The following is a 26,286-nucleotide window of genomic DNA, read 5'->3' on the forward strand; positions in this document are numbered from 1 at the left end:
ATGTTTGTCCTAGTACAGCATGTTTGACCCAATGCAACATGTTTGTCCTAGTACAGCATGTTTGACCTAATGCAACATGTTTGTCCTAGTACAGCATGTTTGACCTAATGCAACATGTTTGTCCTAGTACAGCATGTTTGACCTAATGCAACATGTTTGTCCTAGTACAGCATGTTTGACCCAATGCAACATGTTTGTCCTAGTACAGCATGTTTGACCCAATGCAACATGTTTGTCCTAGTACAGCATGTTTGACCTAATGCAACATGTTTGTCCTAGTACAGCATGTTTGACCTAATGCAACATGTTTGTCCTAGTACAGCATGTTTGACCTAATGCAACATGTTTGTCCTAGTACAGCATGTTTGACCTAATGCAACATGTTTGTCCTAGTACAGCATGTTTGACCTAATGCAACATGTTTGTCCTAGTACAGCATGTTTGACCTAATGCAACATGTTTGTCCTAGTACAGCATGTTTGACCTAATGCAACATGTTTGTCCTAGTACAGCATGTTTGACCTAATGCAACATGTTTGTCCTAGTACAGCATGTTTGACCTAATGCAACATGTTTGTCCTAGTACAGCATGTTTGACCTAATGCAACATGTTTGTCCTAGTACAGCATGTTTGACCTAATGCAACATGTTTGTCCTAGTACAGCATGTTTGACCTAATGCAACATGTTTGTCCTAGTACAGCATGTTTGACCTAATGCAACATGTTTGTCCTAGTACAGCATGTTTGACCTAATGCAACATGTTTGTCCTAGTACAGCATGTTTGACCTAATGCAACATGTTTGTCCTAGTACAGCATGTTTGACCTAATGCAACATGTTTGTCCTAGTACAGCATGTTTGACCTAATACAACATGTTTGTCCTAGTACAGCATGTTTGACCTAATGCAACATGTTTGTCCTAGTACAGCATGTTTGACCTAATGCAACATGTTTGTCCTAGTACAGCATGTTTGACCTAATGCAACATGTTTGTCCTAGTACAGCATGTTTGACCTAATGCAACATGTTTGTCCTAGTACAGCATGTTTGACCTAATGCAACATGTTTGTCCTAGTACAGCATGTTTGACCTAATGCAACATGTTTGTCCTAGTACAGCATGTTTGACCTAATACAACATGTTTGTCCTAGTACAGCATGTTTGACCTAATGCAACATGTTTGTCCTAGTACAGCATGTTTGACCTAATACAACATGTTTGTCCTAGTACAGCATGTTTGTCCTAGTACAGCATGTTTGACCTAATACAACATGTTTGTCCTAGTACAGCATGTTTGACCTAATACAACATGTTTGTCCTAGTACAGCATGTTTGACCTAATGCAACATGTTTGTCCTAGTACAGCATGTTTGACCTAATACAACATGTTTGTCCTAGTACAGCATGTTTGACCTAATGCAACATGTTTGTCCTAGTACAGCATGTTTGACCCAATACAACATGTTTGTCCTAGTACAGCATGTTTGACCTAATGCAACATGTTTGTCCTAGTACAGCATGTTTGACCCAATACAACATGTTTGTCCTAGTACAGCATGTTTGACCCAATACAACATGTTTGTCCTAGTACAGCATGTTTGACCTAATACAACATGTTTGTCCTAGTACAGCATGTTTGACCCAATACAACATGTTTGTCCTAGTACAGCATGTTTGACCTAATGCAACATGTTTGTCCTAGTACAGCATGTTTGACCTAATGCAACATGTTTGTCCTAGTACAGCATGTTTGACCCAATACAACATGTTTGTCCTAGTACAGCATGTTTGACCTAATGCAACATGTTTGTCCTAGTACAGCATGTTTGACCTAATGCAACATGTTTGTCCTAGTACAGCATGTTTGACCTAATGCAACATGTTTGTCCTAGTACAGCATGTTTGACCTAATACAACATGTTTGTCCTAGTACAGCATGTTTGACCTAATGCAACATGTTTGTCCTAGCACAGCATGTTTGACCTAATGCAACATGTTTGTCCTAGTACAGCATGTTTGACCTAATGCAACATGTTTGTCCTAGTACAGCATGTTTGACCCAATGCAACATGTTTGTCCTAGCACAGCATGTTTGACCTAATACAACATGTTTGTCCTAGTACAGCATGTTTGACCTAATGCAACATGTTTGTCCTAGTACAGCATGTTTGACCTAATGCAACATGTTTGTCCTAGTACAGCATGTTTGACCTAATGCAACATGTTTGTCCTAGTACAGCATGTTTGACCTAATGCAACATGTTTGTCCTAGTACAGCATGTTTGACCCAATGCAACATGTTTGTCCTAGTACAGCATGTTTGACCTAATACAACATGTTTGTCCTAGTACAGCATGTTTGACCTAATGCAACATGTTTGTCCTAGTACAGCATGTTTGACCTAATGCAACATGTTTGTCCTAGTACAGGCATGTTTGACCTAATGCAACATGTTTGTCCTAGTACAGCATGTTTGACCTAATGCAACATGTTTGTCCTAGTACAGCATGTTTGACCCAATACAACATGTTTGTCCTAGTACAGCATGTTTGACCTAATGCAACATGTTTGTCCTAGTACAGCATGTTTGACCTAATACAACATGTTTGTCCTAGTACAGCATGTTTGACCTAATGCAACATGTTTGTCCTAGTACAGCATGTTTGACCCAATACAACATGTTTGTCCTAGTACAGCATGTTTGACCTAATGCAACATGTTTGTCCTAGTACAGCATGTTTGACCCAATGCAACATGTTTTCCTCGTACAGAGCCCTCAGTAATTATTGGGACAGTGCATAATTTTCTCTTCTTTGGGCTCTAAACTCCAAAACTTTGGATTTGAAACAATGACTATGCTGTTAAATTGCAGACTGTCAGCTTTAATTTGAGGGTATATTCATCCATGTTGGGTGAACCGTTTAGAAACATGGCACTTTTTGTACACAGTCAGGCTGTGACCGTCCCTTCATTTTAAGGGACCAAAAAAATATACAGTACATGGCGCTGCTTCAAGCTCTGCCACGGAGGATTTTGTTAACCCTGGGAGGACTTAGAGCTGGCCGAGAAGGCAGACAGCTTGCTTAGCTGTGCCCAACTCATGCTTGGGAGTGGCACATCTAGTGCCAGATACTCCATCATGACTCACATCCCATCATGTCACCAGCACCATCCATTGTGAAGCATCTTTCAACAGGGCTCAGATGAGCTTTCCAGAGAAAAGCCATCCAGCGCAAGAAGATCCAGAACGGGCCAACTAAAAGATGCTGAGCTGCACCTTTTACCTCATGTGAGGTGGACACCTCCAATCGCAGGGCTGCTCTTTCATGCGAGAGCTGCAATGTGAATTCCTTCATTAAGTACAGAGAGCGTTTGAGCGTTTCATATTAGAATCTGGAACGTGGACTTCTCCGCCACTTATAGGTGTACCAACGAAGGTTGATTTACAGAGAGGTGGGGGGGAGCTGCCGTCTCGCCATGTGGATTTGGTTCAAACTCAATCTGCTGGCCCAGCATCTTGGCCTGTGGGTAACAGTCATGCCCTGGAGCGTTATGACTGTTACCCACACACAGACCAGCATGGCAGACGCTGTGAGGTGGCCATGTGTGTGGAGATGAAGTCTTTCACATCTTCCCTGAAAGCCCCCCGTGTCTATGTTTGACAAAATGTAGAAGAGTTATTTTGTTCAGCATTGTGTAGCGCTGTGTGTGATGCATCCAAGTCCCAGGTCACATTATGGGCGTTGCATGGATCCTTTTAAAGGGCATCAGCATCCCTTCTCATGAACTGAAACCTGACCATAACGCTGATTGCCCTTTGAGTAGCACGAAGCTCCATCAAGTCCTGTGTGAGGATCCATTCTAGCAGGCGTTGCACCCCTGGCTGTTCATAGTGCACCCGTGGGTTGTCTCTCCATCAGGGGGGCTGCGGTGGAGCTCCTGCAGCTTGGTGCTGGGCCAAAAGCAGAGGCTGGCCGTTCGGGCCTGTGGTTTATTTATCTGGGCAGAAGAGCCGGTACACAGGAAACCCGGCAAGACTCCGGCCTAGCTTTAGGAGCTGCTGATATTACTGGGAATATTAAATTGCTCTGCCACGTTAGGGGTTTGAAATGGAAACTGGATCCCCTCCCCGTCTCACGCTTTCACCTCCACTCTTTCCATCTCTCACTTATTCTCTCACTATGTTGTTCTTTTTGCTCTCTCTTTTTCTTGGTAGGAAGTACAGCAAAGCTGCTCTGTGATGGTATCTGGGATAGTTTGCTTTATATAACGAGCTCAAAGACATCAAAGTGCCGGCTAGTGGAGTCATTTGTGTATATGTGTATTTAAGACGGCACTCCAGGAAACATTATGAAAACCCATATGGGAAAGAATTCAAATACACCACCTGCTGTGAAAAATTATAGCTTTCAGCACCATTTCCATTTCCACCATTTAGCAGCATTTTTAATTTCAGCTTAATTAATATACTTGTTGACTCCCTCCGGATAATATTTTGTGGGGAGATCAAAGAACAGCTGAACATGTGAACCTTTCATGCAACAGGAAATGAACAATGTGGGGAACATGTCAATATTTAGATTGAACGGTATACTGTACAGTGATGGTAGCCATGAATGGATGTTTTCTCCAACCAGAACATATCGTTTATGAACGTGTCATTCAATTTGTCAGGAAACAATGTGATGCCTTATCAACAACTGAACCATTTAGCAATAACGTATGCTAGATATACAGTGCCTTCGGAAAGTATTCAGACCCCTTGTCTTTTCCACATTTTCTTAGGTACAAGCCTTATTCTAAAATTGATTACATTGTTTCTTTTCCTCATCAATCTACACACAATACACCATAATGACAAAGCAAAAACTGATTTTTAGAAATTTTTGCTAATATTATACAACATTTTTAAACTGAAATATCACATTTACATAAGTATTCAGACCTTTTACTCAGTACTTTGTTGAAGCACCTTTGGCAGTGATTACAGCCTTGAGTCTTCATGGGTATGACGCTACAAGCTTGGACACCTGTAATTGGGGAGTTTCTCCCATTCATCTCTGCAGATCCTCTCAAACTCTGTCAGGTTGGATGTGGAGCGTTGCTGCATAGAAACCCAGAGATGTTTCATCGGGTTCAAGTCCGTGCTCTGGCTGGACCACTCAAGGACATTCAGAGACTTGTCCCGAAGCCACTCCTGCATTGTCTTGGCTGTGTGCTTAGGGTTGTTCTCCTGTTTTAAGGTTAACCTTCGCCCCAGTCTGAGGTCCTGAACGCTCTGGAACAGATTATCATCAAGGATCTCTCTGTACTTTGCTCCGTTCATCTTTGCCTCGAACCTGACTAGTATCCCAGTCCATGCCGAGGGAAAAACATCCCCACAGCATGATGCAGCCACCACCATGCTTCACTGGAGGGATGGTGCAAGGTTTCCTCCAGACGTGACTCTTGGCATTCAGGCCAAAGTGTTCGATCTTGGTTTCATCAGACCAGAGAGTCTTTAGGTGTCTTTTGGCAAACTCCAAGCAGGCTGTCATGTGCCTTTTTGTCACGATCGTCGTACAAGAGAGACCAAAGCGGAGCGTGAGTAGAGTTCCACATAATTTTAATCAACTGAAACTCACCAAACCAACCAACCAACCAACCAACCAACCAACCAACCAACCAACCAACCAACCAACCAACCTAAACGTGAAGCTACAGGTGTGCACTCAGGCAACTCAATGTAGACAAGATCCCACAACACAAACGAGGAAATGGCTACCTAAATATGATCCCCAATCAAAGACAACGATAAACAGCTGTCTCTGATTGGGAACCATATCAGGCCAACATAGACATACAAAACCCCTAGACATACAACACCCCTAGACATACAAAAACTCTAGACATACAAAAACTAGCGTACGCACCCTAGTCACACCCTGACCTAACCAAAATATATAGAAAAACAGAGATATCTAAGGTCAGGGCGTGACACTTTTAGTGAGGAGTGGCTTCCGTCTGGTCACTCTGATTTGTGGAGTGCTGCAGAGATGGTTGTCCTTCTGGAAGGTTCTCCCATCTCCACAGAGGAACTCCCTGACCAAGGCCCTTTCCCCCCTATTGCTCAGTTTGGCCAGGCTGCCCGCTCTAGGAAGATTCTTGGTGGTTCCTGTCACGTATACTCCCTCTCCGGCGCTTGAGGTCAACAGGCTGCTCATTATTACGCACACCTCTCACCATCGTTACGCGCACCAGCGCCTCATCAGACTCACCTGGACTCCATCACCTGCCTGATTACCTTCCCTATACATGTCACTCCCTTTGGTTCTTTCCCCAGGCGTTATTGTTTCTGTTCCAGTGTTCATGTCTGTACGCTACCTGTGTTTCTTGTTTTGTTCTATGTTCATTTCTTTATTAAATACACTCCCTGAACTTGCTTCCCGACTCCCAGCGTACATGTTACAGTTCCAAACTTCTTCCATTTAAGAATGATGGAGGCCACTGTGTTCTTGGGGACCTTCAATGCTGCAGAAATGTTTTGGTATCCTTCCCCAGATCTGTGCCTCGACACTTGGTATTTGGTATTTTATTAGGATCCCCATTAGCTGTTGCAAAAGCAGCAGCTACTCTTCCTGGGGTCCACACAAAACATGAAACATAATACAGAATGACATAATACAGAACATCATTAGACAAGAACAGCTCAAGGACAGAACTGCATGCATTTAAAAAAAAAAAGGCACACGTAGCCTACATATCAATACATACAAACAAACTATCTAGGTCAAGTAGGAGAGAGGCGTTGTGCCACAATCCTGTCTCGGAGCTCTACGGACAATTCCTTTGACCTCATGGCTTGGTTTTTGTTCTGACATGCACTGTCAGCTGTGGGAGCTTATATACAGTGCCTTGCAAAAGTATTCACCCCCTTGGCATTTTTCCTATTTTGTTGTATTACAGCCTGTAATTGAAATTGATTTTTATTTGGATTTCATGTAATGGACATACACATAATAGTCCAAATTGGTGAAGTGAAATGAAAAAAATAAGTTGTTTTAATTATTTATTTATTTTTTACATTTAAATGGAAAAATGTTGAGTGCTTAAGTATTCACCCCCTTTCCTATGAAGCCCCTAAATAAGATCTGGTGCAACCAATTACCTTCAGAAGTCACATAATTTGTTTTAAAAAAGTCCACCTGTGTGCAATCTAAATGTCACATGATCTGTCACATGATCTCAGTATATCTACACCTGTTCTGAAAGGCCCCAGAGTCTGCAACACCACTAAGCAAGGGGCACTACCAAGCAAGTGGCACCATGAAGACCAAGGAGCTCTCCAACCAGGTCAGGGACAAAGTTGTGGAAAAGTACAGATCAGGGTTGGGTTATAAAAAATATCAGAAACTTTGAACATCCCACGGAGCACCATTAAATCCATTATTATAAAATTGAAAGAATATGGCACCACAACAAACCTGCCAAGAGAGGGCCGCCCACCAAAACCCACAGACCAGGCAAGGAGGGCATTAATCAGAGAGGCAACAAAGAGACCAAAGATAACCCTGAAGGAGCTGCAAAGCTCCACATCGGAGATTAGAGTATATGTACATAGGACCACTTTAAGCCGTACACTCCACAGAGCTGGGCTTTACGGAAGAGTGGTCAGAAAAAAAGCCATTGCTTAAATAAAAAAAATAAGCAAACACGTTTGGTGTTCGCCAAAGGGCATGTGGGAGACTCCCCAAACATATGGAAGAAGGTACTCTGGTTAGATGAGACTAAAACTGAGCTTTTTGGCCATCAAGAAAAATACCATGTCCCCAAACCCAACACCTCTCATCACCCCGAGAACACCATCCCCACAGTGAAGCATGGTGGTGGCAGCATAATGCTGTGGGTATGTTTTTCATCGGCAGAGTCTGGGAAACTGGTCAGAATTGAAGGAATGATGGATGGCGCTAAATACAGGGACATTTTTGAGGGAAACCTGATTCAGTCTTCAAGAGATTTGAGACTGGGAAGGAGGTTCACCTTCCAGCAGGACAATGACCCTAAGCCTACTGCTAAAGCAACACTTGAGTGGTTTAAGGGGACACTTTTAAATGTCTTGGAATGGCCTAGTACACCAGCGGAACCCATTGAACTTGAAGGAACTAGAGCAGTTTTGCCCTGAAGAATGGGCAAAAATCCCAGTGGCTAGATGTGCCAAGCTTATAGAGACATACCCCAAGAGACTTGCAGCTGTAATTGCTGAAAAAGGTGGCTCTACAAAGTATTGACTTTGGGGTGGTGAATAGTTATGCACGCTCAGATTTCCTGTTTTTTAAAACTTATTTCTTGTTTGTTTCACAAGAAAAAATATTTAGCATCTTCAAAGTGGTATGTTGTGTAAATCAAAAGATACAACCCCCCCAAAAAATGTATTTTAATTACAGGTTGTAAGGCAACAAAATAGGAAAAATGCCAAGGGGGTGAATACTTTCGCAAGCCACTGTAGACCGCTGTGTGCCTTTCCAAATCATGTCCAATAAATTGATTTTACCACAGCTGGACTCCAATCAAGTTGTAGAAACATCTCAAGGATGATCAATGGAAACAGGATGCACCTGAGCTCAATTTTGAGTCTCAGAGCAAAAGGTCTGAATACTTATGTAAATAAGGTTTTTCTGTTTTTTTGTTTTGAAAACATTTGCAAACATTTCTAAAAACCTATTTTTGCTTTGTCATTATGGAGTATTGTGTGTAGATTGTTGAGGAAATTGTTTTATTTAATACATTTTAGAATAAGGCTGTAACGTAACAAAATGTGGAAAAATCAAGGGATCTGAATACTTCCCGAAGGCCCTGTATATATACTCTTGTATAATTTCTCTTGACAGAGCAGCAACATCTGTTGGCAGAATATACTAGTGAGATATATATATTTTGGAGGATTATAAAGATATTTTTTCTGCAGTTGCAGTGCTCTCATTAGATTTCAATTAATCAGCTGCCTTGAAAGCAGAGGGAATCTCCTTTAAAAGTGTCAATGTGAAAAATCAAACTGTTTTAAAGAGCGAACCATGACAGTACTATATTTCAAGGGAAATGGTTATTCTCCTGACTTTGACTTTGATACTCTTCTTTCATGGTATTGAATCCCAACGGTTAACTGCATCTCGCAAGTGAATAATGTTTCTTTCAAATGTATAGCCTACTTTCAATGAAAACATTTTTTATAATCATTTTAACTACTAGGGTCAGGATGATACCAGTATCGTGAAACTCCTTAGTACCGTGACAAAGAAACAAAACACAAAGTGGATTTAATTTCTTTAGGAAAACAGTCCTAATGTTGAAAACAAACATCATTATGATGTCATCCAGAGTCGCCTGTATTTATTTTCTATCTGTAGCTCACAATATTTTACATACAACAGGTTTTTAAAGGACCGAAGAGTTTGGTCTGGTTCGTGTTTACATTTTTGGCATGGAAAAAATATTGTGATAATGGTATTGTCCTGGCCCTACTAACTATCAGTACCAGCAATTGAATAACGAGTTCCAATCCATTTCACACGTTTGTCCAATACACACTTTTCTCTGTCAAGGCCCTTTGTCCATCAAATGGAAAAAATGTATTTGGCAATTTTCTGCTTCTAACTATTTATTTAATATATCAGCTCTCCATACTGCTCTAATCTTGGTAAAAAAATGATTAGCAAAACACAACAGAACCATACCTGAACTGCTGCTCGCATACTCTCTGAACCGTTGGTTTGCCTCTCAGCGCTGAAGCTAACCCAACGTTGACCTTCTATGTCAGTTGTTATGAAACAATATATGTGTTATGTCGCCTCATAAACTTTGTTGGTGCTTTTACGTTGTGATCTCAGTAAGAAAATATATTTCCCACTGAGAATAAAGGATCACTTGACTTGACCCTCAGAACAGATTGTAAAGCTGTATAAGGAGGACTGAGAGTGGGGTTTAGGGTATTCAAAATAGGCCCTACTGTGTTGACGTAAGAGAAGGGGGGGCTTGTCCTGGGGTCTGTTTTTGTGTGCTCTATGAAATCCATCTCTTCAGCTCACTGGGTTGGGTTCTGACTGCTCACCGGGTTGGGTTCTGACTGCACACTGGGCTGGGTTCTGACTGCACACTGGGCTGGGTTCTGACTGCTCACTGGGCTGGGTTCTGACTGCTCACTGGGCTGGGTTCTGACTGCTCACTGGGCTGGGTTCTGACTGCTCACTGGGCTGGGTTCTGACTGCTCACTGGGCTGGGTTCTGACTGCACACTGGGCTGGGTTCTGACTGCTCACTGGGCTGGGTTCTGACTGCACACTGGGCTGGGTTCTGACTGCTCACTGGGCTGGGTTCTGACTGCTCACTGGGCTGGGTTCTGACTGCTCACTGGGTTGGGTTCTGACTGCTCACTGGGCTGGGTTCTGACTGCTCACAGGGTTGGGTTCTGACTGCTCACTGGGCTGGGTTCTGACTGCTCACTGGGCTGGGTTCTGACTGCACACTGGGCTGGGTTCTGACTGCACACTGGGCTGGGTTCTGACTGCTCACTGGGCTGGGTTCTGACTGCTCACTGGGCTGGGTTCTGACTGCACACTGGGCTGGGTTCTGACTGCTCACTGGGCTGGGTTCTGACTGCTCACTGGGTTGGGTTCTGACTGCTCACAGGGTTGGGTTCTGACTGCACACTGGGCTGGGTTCTGACTGCTCACTGGGATGGGTTCTGACTGCACACTGGGCTGGGTTCTGACTGCTCACTGGGATGGGTTCTGACTGCTCACTGGGATGGGTTCTGACTGCACACTGGGCTGGGTTCTGACTGCTCACTGGGTTGGGTTCTGACTGCTCACTGGGCTGGGTTCTGACTGCTCACTGGGATGGGTTCTGACTGCACACAGGGTTGGGTTCTGACTGCTCACTGGGCTGGGTTCTGACTGCTCACTGGGATGGGTTCTGACTGCTCACCGGGTTGGGTTCTGACTGCTCACCGGGTTGGGTTCTGACTGCTCACAGGGATGGGTTCTGACCGCTCACGGGGTTGGGTTCTGACTGTGATTTATTTTTTTCAAGTAATAATATGTCATTAAGCGTGATGACTTTTAAAGCTCTCTCTTTCTTTCTGTGGGTCCTTCTCCATTTCTCTCTCTATTTCCTGCTCTACTTTCAAGGAAGAGAGTTATATCACTGTCATCACAAGCTGGCTCATAGCCCTTTACCTCAGACAAGAAGAATTGCAGTGAAATGTAAATCCCAACATGAACCCTGACCTTACAGTAGCCAAGAAGTCTGACTTCCACTGTATATAATATAGAGACAAAGTGGGGTGAGACCTGAGACCAGTGAAACGAAGACACTGTATACAGCTGGAGATGAAGGAGAAGATAGATGAATGAAGAGCCAGATTGAAAGTTATGTTGACGAAGATTATGTTTTCCGTCCTGCTCTCTCTTCTCTGTCAAGAAGATCTACTCATGTCTTCCATCTCCTCAACAAACGTTTGCTTGCTGCTTGCCGATGGAAATAAAGAATCCACATGATGTTGTTTTCATTAATAAGCCATTTTGGGTAACTTGGTGACAGCGAGAAAAGCTGAAAAAGTATCGTCACTGATACGCGTTTTAATTTAATCCAGAAGGGAATTGCGTTTTCCCATAATGCTCTTAGTGGCCAGAGGAAGTGAGGAGAATGAATCTACACCATCACAAATCCGGTCTGTCTTTTGATCAGTTCCCATAGTTGTGTTTGCGGTCCTTTGATTTTGTTCTTTGTGATGAATTTGTCTTGTCTGTGAATTATGGTTCCCACGTGGTCTAATCAGGGTTTCACCACAGTGCTTAAACACTCTGCTCAACTTCTACCAGAAATAAACAGCTGGGAAGGCACGTGGGTTGCAATTATGGATCTTTCTCAGCTCAGCACCTGTGGTAGATCTCTAAATCTGATCTCACGTACAGAAAGAAATTAAGGCGGTCGAATTTGACTGGGAATGGAATTCCCTACCCTGATGTGAGCATCGTACAGTCAATGGTCAGTCATCCTCTGATTGTCACCCTGACCGTAGAGAGCTTTTTATGTCTCTATTTTGGTTTGGTCAGGGTGTGATTCGGGTGGGCGTTCTATGTTCTTTTTTCTATGTTTTGTATTTCTTTGTTTTGGCCGGGTATGGTTCTCAATCAGGGACAGCTGTCTATCGTTGTCTCTGATTGGGAACCATACTTAGGTAGCTTTTCCCCACAGGGTTTTTGTGGTTAGTTAATTTCTGTTCAGTGTTTTCACCTTACAGGACTGTTTCGGTTATTCTCTTGTTTATTTTTGTTCTAGTGTTCAGTGTTAATAAAACAAGCATGAACACTTACCACGCTGCGCTTTGGTCCGATGATTCCTCTTCTTCAGACGACGACAACTGTTACACTGATGAAGAGTGATCTGCCAATCAGAGGGCTGCTGCCTGGCATCAGTATTCTAGATACCATCTCCAGCCTTTATGCCGTTAAGCAAGGCACTCAGTGTGTTTGTCTCGGGGTGTTGGTAGAAAACAAATAGATTCCTTTACGTTTCCTCAGAATAGGACAATAAGGTATGCTTCTGTTCTTCTTGTCGTAAAGTCTTGTCTTAGCCAAGTACAATGGCAATAACCTTAAATAAGTGTTATTCAGTGTAGATCAGTGCTATTGTGTAAATGGCCTGACTTCAGTGTTACATTCAGTGCTACATAATGTTGGCATCTAGTAAAAGGAAATCTATTTTGGGATTTGTTTCATTAGTCCATTGTTGATGTAGTTCCAAAATGTTTTGCAATGTCAGCAATCAAGTTTTAAAGACATACTGTACATCTCAAAATACAGAAATACAGCAGGTATGATGCATTTTGTATACCGGCCATATTTCTGTACTTAAAGAAAATAAGTAGAGTTTTCCTTTAATATACTTTGTATACAGTATGTCCATTTAAATGAGCAGGATGGAAATATCCATGTAAGCTGCTACGTGATTTCAACATCCAGTCTTCTACACTATAACGTGAATGATCAACTTCAATATAGCTACTACCGCTTATCCTCACACAAAACCTTCAGCCATCCATCCACCCCTTTCAATATGACTACTACCGCTTATCCTCACACAAAACCTCCAGCCATCCATCCACCCCTTTCAATATGACTACTACCGCTTATCCTCACACAAAACCTTCAGCCATCCATCCACCCCTTTCAATATGACTACTACCGCTTATCCTCACACAAAACCTCCAGCCATCCATCCACCCCTTTCAATATGACTACTACCGCTTATCCTCACACAAAACCTTCAGCCATCCATCCACCCCTTTCAATATGACTACTACCGCTTATCCTCACACAAAACCTCCAGCCATCCATCCACCCCTTTCAATATGACTACTACCGCTTATCCTCACACAAAACCTTCAGCCATCCATCCACCCCTTTCAATATGACTACTACCGCTTATCCTCATACAAAACCTCCAGCCATCCATCCACCCCTTTCAATATGACTACTACCGCTTATCCTCACACAAAACCTCCAGCCATCCATCCACCCCTTTCAATATGACTACTACCGCTTATCCTCACACAAAACCTCCAGCCATCCATCCACCCCTTTCAATATGACTACTACCGCTTATCCTCACACAAAACCTTCAGCCATCCATCCACCCCTTTCAATATGACTACTACCGCTTATCCTCACACAAAACCTCCAGCCATCCATCCACCCCTTTCAATATGACTACTACCGCTTATCCTCATACAAAACCTCCAGCCATCCATCCACCCCTTTCAATATGACTACTACCGCTTATCCTCACACAAAACCTCCAGCCATCCATCCACCCCTTTCAATATGACTACTACCGCTTATCCTCACACAAAACCTCCAGCCATCCATCCACCCCTTTCAATATGACTACTACCGCTTATCCTCACACAAAACCTCCAGCCATCCATCCACCCCTTTCAATATGACTACTACCGCTTATCCTCACACAAACCCTCCAGCCATCCATCCACCCCTTTCAATATGACTACTACCGCTTATCCTCACACAAAACCTTCAGCCATCCATCCACCCCTTTCAATATGACTACTACCGCTTATCCTCACACAAAACCTCCAGCCATCCATCCACCCCTTTCAATATGACTACTACCGCTTATCCTCACACAAAACCTCCAGCCATCCATCCACCCCTTTCAATATGACTACTACCGCTTATCCTCACACAAAACCTTCAGCCATCCATCCACCCCTTTCAATATGACTACTACCGCTTATCCTCACACAAAACCTTCAGCCATCCATCCACCCCTTTCAATATGACTACTACCGCTTATCCTCACACAAAACCTTCAGCCATCCATCCACCCCTTTCAATATGACTACTACCGCTTATCCTCACACAAAACCTTCAGCCATCCATCCTCCCCTTTCAATATGACTACTACCGCTTATCCTCACACAAAACCTTCAGCCATCCATCCACCCCTTTCAATATGACTACTACCGCTTATCCTCACACAAAACCTTCAGCCATCCATCTACCCCTTTCAATATGACTACTACCGCTTATCCTCACACAAAACCTTCAGCCATCCATCCACCCTTTCCACCCACCCTCACGCAGACCGAGCAATGTCAATCAAACTCAGTGACAGACAGCTCCTACAGTGTAAAATATCTGCTTGCCTTTTAGGACAAGGCTCTGTTTACAGTGAGCTAGGAGATCAGGGAGAGAGGGGTAAGGCCAGGGCTCTTCACAGGCATGAGGGGAATGGAAACAATTATCATTCTGACATGACATCCCGAGACCTCCATGGCTATGTTTGTTTCTGTACGAGATACTTAAGGTACTGGAGTCCAGGTGTCATGGTCTAGAGATATTCCTAGGGAAAATCCTATAGTTTTATTGGATCAGAGGTATCAGCGGTAGCCTGTTTTCAACAGCACCTTAGAGGCTGCTGCCTATATACATAGACTTGAAATCACTGGCCACTTTAATAATGGAACACTAGTCACTTAAATAATATTGACATATTTTGCATTACTCATCTCATTTGTATATAATCTATTCTATTCCATTCTACTGTATTTTAGTCTATCCAACATTCCTAGTCCAAATATTTATATATTTTTAATTCCATTCCTTTACTTTAGATTTGTGTGTATTGTTGTGAAATGGTTAGATATTACTCTTTAGATATTACTGCACTGTTGGAGCTAGAAACACAAGCATTTCGCTACACCCGCAATAACATCTGCTAAACATGTGTATGTGACCAATACAATTTGACTTGATTTGAATCTGGAGACAAGACAAACACCCTCTCTGGCATGTTATCTCTGTATCCTTCTCACACGGTGGCTACACAGTCAGCATCAAAATGGCCGCCTTCCGGCTAATTACAGCTGTGATGCTCTTGGTACCGCTGGGTGAAAGTCTCAAACCCACACATGTCCTGTTTCTGATGAAACTCCCATCTATCGCTTCGAGTTTGTGTAACTTGGCTGATGTTAATGTTCTAACCAGCATGATATCTTTCTGCTGCACTTCAGGTCACAGGCAAAAAACAACCGTTTTCTTCGGAAGTGTCTGTCGTAGCCAGTAAATATAATGTGCTGTCCAAGCATGCTATTAATGGCATGTGTTTGCCTTGCTGTGTCTGTTTCCAGGGCTCCATGATGGTTTCAACATTGACACCAAGAATCACAGGATCATCAAGGGTCCCAAGCAGGCCCAATTTGGATACACTGTGCAGCAGCACGTTGCCGGGGGACAAAAGTGGTAAGACGATTATTTACATTTTATACAACGGGTGGGTCAAATCCTGAATGCTAATTGGTTAAAACTGCATTCCAGCCGATGTCTATTCCACAAGTTAACACCGGCTATTTATATGACGTTAAAATGCCTATTTACTCTGTTCCATCTGACTGCACAATCCACTGTCTCATCAGCCCAGCCAAGCAATTTATAAACTTGATCTCCACCATTAAAAGCATCTAGAGCTCACATTTCTTTTAGACTGACATTTTGTATTAACCTTGCTGTCTGTCTCTCCAAAATTTGCAACATTGTTTCAATATTCATATTCGATCTCCAGCTGTACCATAGTAATGAGGTCCATATAGTACTGTCTCAGAATCTAAAAGACGAGGTGAATTTCAAACAATCCCCAGAGTGACTACTGAGAGAATCTGTTTGGGTGCATTGTTTTAACTATTCCGAGGTAACAACCTCCTCACGCTCCTCACGATGGTTAAAGTCAGGTAAAAGATGAAGTCGTTTTACTGTTCAACGTCTCCAAGTGCTGACACATACAGCATTGTTACTGTCTGTCTCGGGACTCTGGAGCCAGACAGGGAGATGTATCCGTTTCACTGCCAGGAAAGATAGCGAGCCATTTCTCCTGTAGTGTGGATTTGCCTGTCATGATTTGTGCCTTGCAACACAAATTTAGCTCCTGAGCCGGACTTTTCACATTCATCATATTACCTCATAGCAGACCCTGACTGGTTATAAACACTGTTATTAGGCCAACTGGCACTGCGGTGATGGGGATTCATCGCTGGCATACTTTGTACGTCTGCTGGCCAGGGTTACACTGGAGCGATGCCCAGTACCAGCTGTGTGTGCTGCTGTGCACGCACACACACACACACACACACACACACACACACACACACACACACACACACACACACACACACACACACACACACACACACACACACACACACACACACACACACACACACACACACACACACACACACACACACATTTATCCACATTCTTTCATTTAATTTAGACTTGTGAAACCAGGTATGTGCTCTTGCATGTCATAATTTTGTTTATTACCAATGTGCAAATACATAGAGTCAGTGGGAAACAGAGCACACAAGGTGTACAACATAGCTAGATAAACAAACACAAATACTAAAATACATAAAGAAGAAGAAAAAAAATATATTGGGTCCAAATAAGACATAACTTAAGCTATTGAGTCTTTTGATAGTTTTGAATTCATTAATCAGGAGTCTTTTTGCCCCTTATACATTTCAATGTATCAATCCTTTTTGAAAAACAATAAGCAAAGGCTTTGTTTTTATGCATTTACTTTTATGAATATAAAATGTACCAAAAATAAGTAGAACATTCAATAGAAAATTCTATGTTCTTATCTTCCATTATTATACAGAACGTTACGTTATATCTATTAAACTGGGTTATTGGAAAGATTTTTGTTTCTAACCAGACATACATGTTTTTTTTATACCGGCTGTATTTCTGTATTTTTTAAGTGATATATCTTAAACACTTGATTTCTGTCATAATTTTTTTTTTTGGGGGGGGGGGGGGGGGGGTTGTGTTGCTGTAAACACAAATAAAAACCAAATGGTCTGTTAAAATTTCTGAGTCACAAACACATTCCCCTTGTCTAACACATTCCCCTTGTCTAACACACTCCCCTTGTCTAACACACTCCCCTTGTCTAACACACTCCCCTTGTCTAACACATTCCCCTTGTCTAACACATTCCCCTTGTCTAACACATTCCCCTTGTCTAACACATTCCCCTTGTCTAACACATTCCCCTTGTCTAACACACTCCCCTTGTCTAACACATTCCCCTTGTCTAACACACTCCCCTTGTCTAACACACTCCCCTTGTCTAACACACTCCCCTTGTCTAACACACTCCCCTTGTCTAACACACTCCCCTTGTCTAACACACTCCCCTTGTCTAACACACTCCCCTTGTTTAAATACGTTCCCCTTGTCTAACACACTCCACTTGTCTAACACACTCCCCTTGTCTAACACACTCCCATTGTCTAACACACTCCCCTTGTTAACCTTGTTTACCTGCAATATTTGATACAGTATCATGTATCATTTTAGAATCCCAAAAACGTTTTAAAAGCCTAACTTTGCAAAAGTGAAAAGGACAAACATAATTTGCAATAAGGATCACGTGAGATCACTGAGTACAGATTTCTCAATACAATGGCACCAGTGTGTATACAGTCCCATGATGAGATGGATATGGTATTTTATGTCTGTGCATGACAACTCACCCATGCTCTCTTGGTGTGTGTGTGTGTGTGTGTGTGTGTGTGTGTGTGTGTGTGTGTGTGTGTGTGTGTGTGTGTGTGTGTGTGTGTGTGTGTGTGTGTGTGTGTGTGTGTGTGTGTGTGTCTGCGCTGCAACGAGACAGGAGTGGAAGCTGTACATGTTACCATGGTGCTAGTTGGAGCTACAAGATGAAGAAGAGCGATTGCAGTTGACAAGCGCAGTATAGTAGAGCGTATGTGACACTGGACTCAGAGGGGTTTAATCAGATGTTCTGATAGAGAATGAAATGGCAGGCCAACCATGTCAGACAAGCATCACAATATAAAGAACATATTCTTAGTCGACAAGATCGACATGCTAACTTAGCCTTATGCTTGGGACACTGTCAGGCACAAAACCCACAGAAACACTGAAAATCCAGTGTATTTATGGCGTAGAACGCTGCTCAGCCTACCATGACTACTTGTCCCATAGAAAAAGATCTGATGAAGTTGACATGTGAGGAATATGGCTCTCAAGAGTGGACTCACACGTCTACGGTAACTGTCCGCTGAGACAGATAAACACAGACATAATGGAATGAGGCACAGCGACTTTGGCTGTGTTCTTTATAAACAAATGGCTACAGGCGTAATACAGTTTGGAATGGGATTCATGGAAGTCCTTCCAGGGTTTACAGCATTTCATATTCCAATACTGTTTTACAAGTATAATGCTGTGAAACTATATTCAAAATTACTTTTTGTTAAACTGAGGAAACTTTTGTTGGGATTACCTAGAAAAGACATGGTTTATCCTTCGCTCGGGGGTTACGCTAAAACATCAGCGATTGTTCCACATTAACTACACATTAGTTACACGTTAATAAAGGCTGAATAACACTGTAATAACATGTTAATAAAGGCTGAATAACACTGTAATAACAAACTCTAACCACTATGACCCACTTCCCTACTATAGAGACTCTCTTAAGGCTCTCACACATCGCATCAAATGTGTCTCTAACGTTCGTCATGCTGCATGCTGTTTTAGGTACCATCCACTGTAGACATCTAAACTCCTAAATTTGTCACGGGATTCTACATGTAAAATCTGTGAGCACTCTGTTCACAAATTACCTTCAGAGGTGCTAAGAACTCTCAGCCAGCAAACGCTATTGGTGCGTCTGAGGCCTTAGGGCCCGGTAGCAGCTCCCAGGCCGGCCCACAGCCGACCCTGTCAGTTACTGATTTCAGGAGCATAGCGGGGGAGTGTTTTAATGGTGATGGTTGGAGGGAAGTTGGCAACACTAGCTAGTCAGCTGTGGTTTGTGAAGCAAAGGAGTCCAAGGATATGAAGGGAGTGTGTGAGCTTCCCTCTGCTTCATCGTGAGGCAAAAGACAGAATTCTTCCATCTGTTCAGTCTTCAGTAGCCTGAAGACTGCTTCACGTCATCTTAGTGTGTCAGCCAGGGTGACGGAGCAGAATTGAACCTCACAACTGTTGCCAGCATAGTTAATCAATAAAATGGTGGCAGCATTGCTTAGGTTTGATTTGATTAATTGCACATGTATCTTGAGGAAACATTTGCTGTCACTGATCTTTGTATTTGCTAGCCCATGAGACACAAATATGACTAGCTAACACTGGATGTCTACAAACTTCTACAATGATTGTCCTACATAACTACACGCCGTTAGAGACACAGCTGTTACCTTATGTGAGACACTGACCTCAGTGCAACATTTGCAACATACAGTGCTTGATGATTTAATACAGTCATCTCTTTAAAGGATTGTAACATTGTATCCAATTGTTTTTCTTCTTCTTCTTCTGCTTCTTCTTCTTCCTCATGGTGGTTGGCAATCTCTCTTGGCTTTCAGTAACGTCCACTAGATATATAGTGTTGGGTAGATATCCACTAGAGTACTTTTGGGTGTCCGGGAAAATGTATGGAGTAGAAAGTACATTATTTTCTTTATGAATGTAGTGAAGCAAAAGTAAAAGTTGCCAAAAATATAAATAGTAAAGTACAGATACTCCCAAAAACTACTAAAGTAGTGCTTTAAAGTATTTTTACTTAAGTACTTCACACCAGTGGGAAGACATCCACTAGATGGCTAGTGTTGGGTAGATGTCCACTAGATAGATAGTGTTGGGTAGATGTCCACGAGATAGATAGTGTTGGGTAGACGTCCACTAGATAGATAGTGTTGGGTAGACATCCACTAGATAGATAGTGTTGGGTAGATGTCCACTAGATAGATAGTGTTGGGTAGACGTCCACTAGATAGATAGTGTTGGGTAGACGTCCACTAGATGGCTAGTGTTGGGTAGACGTCCACTAGATGGCTAGTGTTGGGTAGATGTCCACTAGATAGATAGTGTTGGGTAGACGTCCACTAGATAGATAGTGTTGGGAAGACATCCACTAGATGGCTAGTGTTGGGTAGACGTCCACTAGATAGATAGTGTTGGGTAGACGTCCACTAGATAGATAGTGTTGGGTAGATGTCCACGAGATAGATAGTGTTGGGTAGACGTCCACTAGATAGATAGTGTTGGGTAGACATCCCCTAGATAGATAGTGCTGGGTAGACGTCCACTAGATAGATAGTGCTGGGTAGACGTCCACTAGATGAATAGTGTTGGGTAGACATCCACTAGATAGATAGTGTTGGGTAGACGTCCACTAGATAGATAGTGTTGGGTAGACGTCCACTAGATAGATAGTGTTGGGTAGACGTCCACTAGATAGATAGTGTTGGGTAGACGTCCATTAGATAGCTAGTGTTGGGTAGACGTCCCCTAGATGAATAGTGCTGGGTAGACGTCTCCTAGATAGATAGTGTTGGGTAGACGTCCACTAGATGAATAGTGTTGGGTAGACGTCCACTAGATAGATAGTGTTGGGTAGACGTCCACTAGATGAATAGTGTTGGGTAGACGTCCACTAGATGAATAGTGTTGGGTAGACGTCCCCTAGATAGATAGTGTTGGGTAGACGTCCCATAGATGAATAGTGCTGGGTAGATGTCCACTAGATGAATAGTGTTGGGTAGACGTCCACTAGATGAATAGTGTTGGGTAGACATCCACTAGATAGATAGTGTTGGGTAGACGTCCACTAGATAGATAGTGTTGGGTAGACGTCCACTAGATGAATAGTGTTGGGTAGACGTCCACTAGATGAATAGTGTTGGGTAGACGTCCCCTAGATAGATAGTGTTGGGTAGACGTCCCATAGATGAATAGTGCTGGGTAGATGTCCACTAGATGAATAGTGTTGGGTAGACGTCCACTAGATGAATAGTGTTGGGTAGACATCCACTAGATAGATAGTGTTGGGTAGACGTCCACTAGATAGATAGTGTTGGGTAGACGTCCACTAGATGAATAGTGTTGGGTAGACGTCCACTAGATGAATAGTGTTGGGTAGACATCCACTAGATAGATAGTGTTGGGTAGACGTCCACTAGATAGATAGTGTTGGGTAGACGTCCACTAGATGAATAGTGTTGGGTAGACATCCACTAGATAGATAGTGCTGGGTAGACGTCCCCTAGATGAATAGTGCTGGGTAGATGTCCACTAGATGAATAGTGTTGGGTAGACGTCCACTAGATAGATAGTGTTGGGTAGACGTCCACTAGATGGATAGTGTTGGGTAGACGTCCACTAGATAGATAGTGTTGGGTAGACATCCATTAGATAGATAGTGCTGGGTAGACGTCCACTAGATAGATAGTGCTGGGTAGACGTCCACTAGATAGATAGTGTTGGGTAGACATCCACTAGATAGATAGTGTTGGGTAGACGTCCTCTAGATAGATAGTGTTGGGTAGACATCCACTAGATAGATAGTGCTGGGTAGACGTCCACTAGATGAATAGTGTTGGGTAGACGTCCACTAGATGGATAGTGTTGGGTAGACGTCCATTAGATAGATAGTGCTGGGTAGACGTCCACTAGATGAATAGTGTTGGGTAGACGTCCACTAGATAGATAGTGTTGGGTAGACGTCCACTAGAAAGATAGTGTTGGGTAGACGTCCACTAGATGAATAGTGTTGGGTAGACATCCACTAGATGAATAGTGTTGGGTAGACATCCACTAGATAGATAGTGTTGGGTAGACATCCACTAGATAGATAGTGTTGGGTAGACGTCCTCTAGATAGATAGTGTTGGGTAGACATCCACTAGATAGATAGTGTTGGGTAGACATCCACTAGATAGATAGTGTTGGGTAGACGTCCACTAGAAAGATAGTGTTGGGTAGACGTCCACTAGATGAATAGTGTTGGGTAGACATCCACTAGATGAATAGTGTTGGGTAGACATCCACTAGATAGATAGTGTTGGGTAGACATCCACTAGATAGATAGTGTTGGGTAGACATCCACTAGATAGATAGTGTTGGGTAGACTTATCAGCGATGTGTGCTACTCAGGAATCCACTCTCTGGTCACTAGGCAGTGGGTAAGCTGGCCTGTGTTTAGTCCAAGACCCCCAGCACCCGGACCACTGCCCCAGATATCAATCAGCTGAAACCTGAACGCAGCAGCAGGCTTGTGATGTGGGAAGCAGACCCCCAGTTAACACAGCTCGCATTGTGCAAATGTCACGGGTCTCAGTCTTGGCCTTTTTTCAAGGAGTGATGAATGAGTCTGTGATGCCAGGAATTCAGCGGGTAGTGAAGGTTTGAAAAGGGGTACTGAAGTTGAGTTTTTTCAATGTTGACATGTGTCTTTGATGTAGCAGACGGCTACCCGTTGGAAAACCGTGTGTGTTCACCAATGTCATGACACTTTTGTGGAACACTGTGGCACCGTGGGTGACCTAAGAGGTGAGACTTTCACTGTTCTTATAGGTGTTACTGTGTACACTGTCTGTGTGTCTGTCTATGTGTCTATGTGTCTGGCTGTCTGGCTGTCTGTCTATGTGTCTGGCTGTCTGGCTGTCTGTCTATGTGTCTGGCTGTCTGTCTATGTGTCTGGCTGTCTGGCTGTCTGTCTATGTGTCTGTCTATGTGTCTGGCTGTCTGTCTATGTGTCTGGCTGTCTGTCTATGTGTCTGTCTGTCTGTCTGTCTGTCTGTCTGTCTGTCTGTCTGTCTGTCTGTCTGTCTGTCTGTCTGTCTGTCTGTCTGTCTGTCAAACAAGGACAGCACCTGTCAATGGACGTTTGAAGGATGCCTCAACACTTTAGTGTCCGTTCACTGTAAGGTTAAAAGACTTATGGAAAGAGACGGTCCCACTTTATGTGGATAGTCCCATGTAGATACTCCACAGATGGTCACACTATCAACAAACTATCTGTTGATGATAAGCAACTGCTTGGACTTGGTTAGAAAGAGTTGCTATTGCAAAATATCCTCTGTGTTATATCACTTTCTGAAGAAACGATAGATTGAAAAAAAACTGAAGTCAGCAGACACACTATGAAGATTCCCAAGATACTGTAAGAAGTAATGCTTTTTTTCCACAGAAACTCCACAGAAAACCCATTATTCCATAGACACTTTATTGCATTGTCCCAAGATGGGTTATTGCTCAAGCCAGTCTACTGGCACATACTGTAGAGATCAGGTAGTGCTATTTTCTACTGTTAGTCCTCAGGAAGGCAATCTCTGAACTTTCTGGGTCATAAAAGGCCATGGTCATTATCAAGCTGAGTGAAACTGTGATGTTGTTCCTCTCCAAATACCAAGCTGAGCTTTCAAGAAAATCAGACAGCTCTTTGTAAGACTGGAAAAAGTCGACAGAGCTATGGTATTTGGCATAGACGCTTATGGGCAATGTCAGTAATTGTTACAATTTAAATTCCTTTGAATGCTCCCGTGAACTGAAAGTCTTTGAGGGGAATCCATCATGTTGCAAATCACATGATTTGGAAAACAATGGAGCTGAGAGCTTATAATGACTCTCCATAATTCAATATCTAGTTAAAACACACTGCTAACATGGGGAAAGGTTGCCATTTCAAGAATGGCTGTTTGTCCCACGTGTCCGTCCAGGATTGTTTGAAGACTAGCCCCATGTGAGAGCGCTGCGGGGAGAAATGGGCACATGTACCAGTTTCTCCTCTACACCTCCATACCTCCAACTCTCGTTTCTTTCTGTTTGTTTTCCTGCCATGGCACCGAGTCGCTCCAGCTGAGACTAGACATTTCACCTTGGCGTGGTCACGGGTCACGCAACACTTGGAGATGCAGGGAGTCTAAGAAGTTCTTCAGCTTTTCCTCAGGCGCTCCTCAGCCAATCCTCAGCCAATCCACAGCCAATCCTCAGCGGTTCAGTTGAAATACTGTTGCCTGTTATCTGAACCTTCAGCTTTCATTGAAAGTTGAACCTGATGCTGTTGAAGCTGAAGGACAAAGCTAAGGACTTGACAAGCATGAGTATACTGTATAGTTTTTGACACCCGCATTGTGTGAACGCTATGGACCTTCTGCAATATTCCACGTTGAGTAAGCTTTTAAGTCCAGGACTATGCTTAATCTGGTTCTGGGAAACCTACGTATCTTATTTAAAGTTGGACTAGACATCTTGGTTGAAAGATGTTCTTCTTACCGCAGAGTTATTAGGTTATGTAATGACTTGACAGAGCTCTTATGAAACATAGAGTGCAAGTTGCTGAGTGCTTTTGGGATTGGCAAATTTGGACCAAAGCCATTCAGATCCTGTCTACGTACACCACATGGAATGTGATGAGAGAGCAATGTCATTGAAGTTGCACGCAGTCTCGTGTTAAGGGCAGAGGTACAGTTTCGTAGCATAAACGTTTCTCCTTCCTCCTCCAAATGTGAAAGATATTAGCGCATTAATGTCTTCAGCTCTGGTATGGCGCTTCCACAAACCCCAAATCCTGCATTCCTCAGTAACTGTGAGAGAATACATCCCGGCGTCCATTTAGGGTCAGGTTATTTTGTTTATACCAGCATGACCTTATCCTCAATGATGGTACATGGCTGACCTTGATGAATGTTCAGCGATGATTGTTTTAACAGCTCTTCATGAAACTGACTGGGAGTTAAAGGAGACCTTCAAGTTAAAGGGAAACAATGGGTCCCATTTCTCTGAAGGTAGCTGTGTCCCAGCCTGAACTTTCCCAGTCTACAGTATCACTCCGTGCCAGAGGACAGCAGTAACTTCAGCAATAATCCTGATATTAATAGCTATGAAAATAGGAGCACTGCCGGAGCTCCAGAGGTGAAAATCATTTCCAGAGTCTGTGAGACTTGGACAGTTGATCCCAGACACAGTCCCCTCGCCACTAGTTTGTGTCTCAGCCTGGCTGCCATAGACTGCGTGTGCAGCCCAGTTAACAGCTTCACTCCTTGGCTATGATCTGAATTGTTGCACATATTTTTCTATTTATATCTCTCTCTCTCTTTTCAATACAAATAAATGCACTTGGGACATTTGATCGTTTTTGAAGGAAGTTGAGTAATCTTTTCGTTTTGAGTCTTATTTCTCGACATTTCCTACATAAACATTTTCCTACTTTCTACATTAAGTCATTTAGCAGATGCTCTTATCTAGAGCATCTTACAGTTAGTGCATTCATCATATGATAGCTAGGTGGGACAACCACATACCTCAGTCAGAGTAAGTATACTGAACAAAAATATAAATGCAACATGCAACAATTTCAACGGTTTTACTGAGTTACAGTTCATATACAGAAATCAGTCAATTGAAATAAATTCATTAGTCCCTAATCTATGGATTTCACAGGACTGGGTAGGAGCGCCGCCATGGGTGGGGCAGGGAGGGTATAGGTCCACCCATTGGGGAGCCAGGCCCAGCCAATCAAAACAAGTTTTTCCTCCACAATAAAATGGCTTTATTACAGATATAAATACTCATTTTCATCAGCTGTCCAGTCACAGACAATCCCACAGGTAAAGAAGCAGGATGTGGAGGTCCTGGGCTGGCATGGTTACACGTGGTCTGTGGTTGTGAGGCCGGTTGGACGTACTGACAAATTCTCTAAAACGACGCTGGAGGTGGCTTATAGTAGAGAAATTAACATTCAATTCACTTGTAACAGCTCTGGTGGACATTCCTGCAGTCAACATTCCAATTGCATGCTCCCTCAACTTGAGACATCTGTGGCATTGTATTGTGACAAAACTGCACATTCGAGTGGCCTTTTGTCCCCAGCACAACTTGCACTTATGTAATGATCATGCTGTTTAACTTCTTGATA

General features: G+C 43.0%; 1 protein-coding gene across 1 annotated transcript in view; it reads left to right on the plus strand.

Moving 5' to 3' along the window:
- The window catches only part of itga11a (integrin, alpha 11a), a 93,606-nt gene that overhangs the window by 4,816 nt on the left and 62,504 nt on the right, over nt 1-26,286 (plus strand). The window contains exon 2 of the mRNA XM_038996258.1: nt 15,687-15,798. Within this exon, the coding sequence (XP_038852186.1) occupies nt 15,687-15,798 (112 nt within the window). The remainder of the gene's footprint in view (nt 1-15,686; nt 15,799-26,286) is intronic.

The sequence above is a fragment of the Salvelinus namaycush genome, chromosome 1, assembly GCF_016432855.1.
Source record: "Salvelinus namaycush isolate Seneca chromosome 1, SaNama_1.0, whole genome shotgun sequence".
Taxonomy (NCBI): Eukaryota; Metazoa; Chordata; class Actinopteri; order Salmoniformes; family Salmonidae; genus Salvelinus; species Salvelinus namaycush.